This window comes from Sceloporus occidentalis, unplaced genomic scaffold (genome assembly GCF_023333645.1).
Source record: "Sceloporus occidentalis isolate IW3139 unplaced genomic scaffold, rSceOcc1.0.p SCAF_1, whole genome shotgun sequence".
Classification (NCBI taxonomy): domain Eukaryota; kingdom Metazoa; phylum Chordata; class Lepidosauria; order Squamata; family Phrynosomatidae; genus Sceloporus; species Sceloporus occidentalis.
The window spans coordinates 22,164,712-22,169,121 of NW_028316981.1; the positions used below are offsets into that span (position 1 = coordinate 22,164,712).

At 40.7% G+C, this 4,410-nt stretch overlaps 1 protein-coding gene across 1 annotated transcript; it reads left to right on the plus strand.

Annotated features, from left to right (window-relative positions):
* The first annotated feature begins 745 nt into the window (after positions 1–745).
* On the plus strand, positions 746–2,544 carry LOC149321128 (olfactory receptor 2B8-like). The gene is made up of 2 exons (XM_089508463.1): positions 746–778; positions 1,645–2,544. Exons 1-2 carry the CDS (start codon positions 746–748, stop codon positions 2,542–2,544), a joined length of 933 nt encoding a protein of 310 aa, XP_089364589.1.
* Positions 2,545–4,410: the final 1,866 nt, after the last annotated feature.

The window sequence follows — 4,410 nt, forward strand, 5'->3', positions numbered from 1 at the left end:
GTAGTCTCCATTCTGATTAATGATTGAGCCAAGGTACAGAAAATCTTGAACTATTTCAATGTCTTCATCATCTGCTTTAAAGTTACATAAATCTGTGATCATAACTTTTCTTTTTTAAGGTTCGGCTGTAGATCTGCCTTTGCACTTTCTTCCTTGACTTCAGTAATTATTCCAAGTCTTTCCTATTTTCTGCTAATAGTATGGTGTTATTTGCATATCTTAAATGGTTCCTTCCTCAAATTTTCACCCCGTATTTTTAATGGCTTAAATCCCATTGTTACTTCCAGTTGTTAAACAATGGCATAGTATCATGGTGAAAAAAAGCCAAAAATTTCTAGGCAGGAAGAAATGAATGAGGTGTGAATTATTTGTCCATGTTAAATGTTATTTTTAAAATTTTGTTAATGTCCAATGTCAAATGTTGATTATTTAAAATTAAATAGAATGTGAGGAAATGATATAACAATGAATTTTTTTTAGTGTAGTTTAAAAAAATCCAGTTTATACTTCCAACTAGAGAGCTATTGAATCAGTGGAAATTATATACATGTTTCCTTACCAAGTTCCCATTGAGTCAAATGAGTCTACTCTAGTTGGAGTAACAGTTGGATTTAGACCAGTATTTACACCTGACAATAATTATATTCAAGTTACTGTAAAAGTTACTTTCCCTTTTTTTCCCCTGGCAGCAGATTCAGATACATGATTATCATCAGGTAAGATCTCTTTCTGTAGAAGGAACTAGATGACGATGGCCATTGTGACTGACTCATTCTTGATGATGGCTGAAATTCTATATTGAAGTTATGAATTTTTCACCTAGTGATTTGTAACTGCTCCTTATTAAAAATGGAAAATCAAGGTTTGATATTTGAAATGTATACTTTTTTTGAACATTTTCAAACCATGGATGCTTGAATCCGTGTATAAAAAATCCATGTATAAGAAGGGCCAACTGTACTAGACCCCAACAATGCCATCTCTGTTCTTTCTCTCCCCCTTAATTTATAGCAATAGCAATAGCAAATACATTTCTATGTTGCTTATCAGTGTACTTAAGCACTCTCCAAGTGGTTTACAATGTGTAAGCTAATTGCCACCAACAAGCAGGGTACTCATTTTAGGGACCTACAGAAGGATGCAAGGCTGAGTGGACCCTGGAGCCCTGCCTGGGATTGAACTCACAACCTTGTGGCTGTGAGGGGCTTCAGTAGTGGCCTTTAACCACTGCGCCACCAGGGCTTTTTAAAGAAATTCGTATCCAGATTATTCTCAGTGTGGCTTCCATGATTTAAGTCCTGGATCTTTTCACAGGTGTAAACTTTCTTGACTTATAATGCTATTCCCTCTCCTTTTTTGTTTGGTATATTTATCTGAAACTCTTTTTTTAACTTACATAGTTCAGTTTCAGACACCCATATTAAAAAGCTTAACAATCTGATGGGAGAGAGAGATGGAAAATAGTGTGAAAGAGAGAAATCATTTCTGGAGAAATCACAGTCTTTCAAAAAAAGTGGTTACTGTTTCCATGTCAGCTTTTAAGCCAGTTTCCCTCTCCTGTAGATCATCTGTTATTCACTATTTTCCTTTATTTTACAGATGGTGTGCAAGGAAGCATCATGGGGAGGAGATAACCAAAGTGACCAAGAATTCATCTTACTGGGAGTGGCTGACCGCCCCCAGTTGGAAATGCTCCTCTTTACAATTATCTTGGTCTGTTACATGATGTCTCTTCTGGGCAATACAGCTATCATTGTGGTGTCATATACTGACCCCCGCCTACACACTCCCATGTATTTCTTCCTCAGCAACCTCTCCTTCCTTGACCTCTGTTACACCACCAGCCTTGGCCCCCACATGCTGCTGAACTTCTGGAGAAGAAGCAAGACCATCACCTACAATGGCTGTGCAGCTGAGTTGTACATTTCTCTTGCCCTGGGCTCTACAGAGTGTATTCTTCTGGCTGTCATGGCTTATGACCGCTATGCTGCAGTCTGTCATCCGTTGCATTACACTGCCATCATGAGCCACTCTGTATGTTTCAAAATGGCTGCCTTCTCCTGGGTGAGTGGCTTTAGCAACTCACTTGTGCAAACAGTGCTGACTCTTAGACTCCCACGGTGTGGACAGAACCAGATAGACCATTTTTTCTGTGAGGTGCCAGCCTTAATTAAACTGGCTTGTGTTGACACTACAGTCAATGAAACCGCACTCTTTCTTGCCACTGTGTTGTTCCTTCTTGTGCCCCTGGGCCTAATCATAGTCTCCTACATCTATATTGCAATTGCTGTGTTAAGAATCAGTTCAGCTGCAGGCAGGCGTAAAGCCTTCAACACTTGTGCCTCCCACTTGATTGTGGTGTCACTTTTCTATGGCACAGCCATTTCCAGTTATAGTCATCCCAGTTCCAACAACTCCCGTGATCAAGGCAAGATGATGGCTCTCTTCTATACATTTATAACTACCATGCTGAATCCACTCATTTATACTTTGAGGAACAAAGAAGTACACAGAGCTCTAGGAAGAGCAGTGAAGAGGAACTAAGTCCACTGGGTTCCCAGTTTTAGTCAGAGGGTCAGTCATGTTTTGTAATTTTTCAAATTATTATTGTTCATGTTATTGCTAACTGTATTTATAGCAATAGCAAGTACAAAGTGTAAGCTCATTGCCCCAGCAATCTGGGTACTCAATATTAGCGACCTTGGACGGATGCAAGCCTGAGTCGAGCTTGAGACTTATTGCTGGTATTGAACTCGCAACCATATGGTTTTGAATGAGTGGCTGCAGTACAGGCATTTACTGCGCCACCAGGGCTCCTTGAGTATTTATACCTTGTCTTTATACCTTGTCTTTCCCCATAAAAACTGGGACACAAGACAGCTTAGATTGTAAAATAAGTACAATGTAGTTAAAACCATACAAAAGTTGAACACTGAACATACAAAAAATGAACACTGAAATAGAATTAAACTGCTTATCAATTTTAGATCTCCTGAAAGAAAATTTTAAAGGATGCCTGTAGAGGAATGGAAAAATGATTAAACATTTGATCTGACAAGTCACATAAACTCATGTTTAATTGATATAAAGTTTTAATGAAAAAGTCATGGAAAGAACCAATGGAATTGCAGGCCACAAGTGCCATCCAGTCCAACCCCTGCCATGCAGGAACTCTCAATCAAAGTATCCCCGACAGATGGCCATTCAGCCTCTGTTTAAAGACCTCCAAGGAAGGAGACTCCACCACTCTTCAATGAGGGAGTGTGTTCCACTGTCGAACAGCCCTTACTGTCAGGAAGTTCCTCCTAATGTTGAAATGGAATCTCATTTCCTGTAACTTGCATCCATGGTTCCGGGTTCCGGGTTCTGTTCTCTGGAGCAGCAGAAAACAAGCTTGCTCCCTCCTCAATATGATATCCCTTCAAATATTTAAATAGGGCTATCATGTCACCTCTTAACCTTCTCTTCTCCAGGCTAAACATCCCCAGATCCCAAAGTCGTTCTTCACAGGGTATGGTTTCCAGAGCCTTCACCATTTTAGTCGCTCTCCTTTGGACACGCTCCAGTTTCTCAACATCCCTTTTGAATTGTGGTGCCCAGAACTGGACACAGCACTCCAGGTGGGGCCTGACCAAAGATTAATAGAGTGGCACTATTACTTCCCTTGATCTAGACACTATTGAAGCAAGGGGAGAGAAGGAAACAAAGGCAGTAGTAGGGACAAAACAAGGTGGGATAGAGAGAAGATGACAATAACAGGGATAGTTCTTTTCTTCCTGTATCAGCAAGTGGGAGAACTCTAACTGTTCCTCATAAAACATGCAAAAGAATCTTGCAGGACCTTTGGGACTAAGGATTTCATCACACAAAGCTAGCCAAACAGAATTTCAACAGGATAAAATCAAGGAACACGAGAGACACTGCAGACTGGGCCAGCCAGAAAAATCAGCAGTAGCAGAACATGCCACGAACCATCTTGGGCATAAAATACTGTTTGAAAACACTGAAATTCAGGACCATGCCAACCACTACCATGTCAATATGCACAGGGAAGCCAGTGAAATACACAAACATCTGGATAATTTCAACTGGAAAGAAGAAACCCTTATAGTGAACAAAATGTGGCTACCAGTCCTGAAGAGTAGCAAAATAAGGACTCAGCAAATGGGAAACCATTCAGAGTCAGGGGCTTTCCCAGCAGATAATTGATCACCAATTAGCAGACATTAATCCTCGTTTGCATTAGCCTCCCAGGCTGAGGCCTGCCATCAACGCAGAACAAGACACATGCAAATCACTCTTGCATTACCAGGCTCACACTGTGTGTGTGTCTGTGTGTGTGTACACACACACTTTTTCCAGGCAAGCATTCTCTGAAGGTGCCAGCCACAGATGCTGGCGAAACGTCAG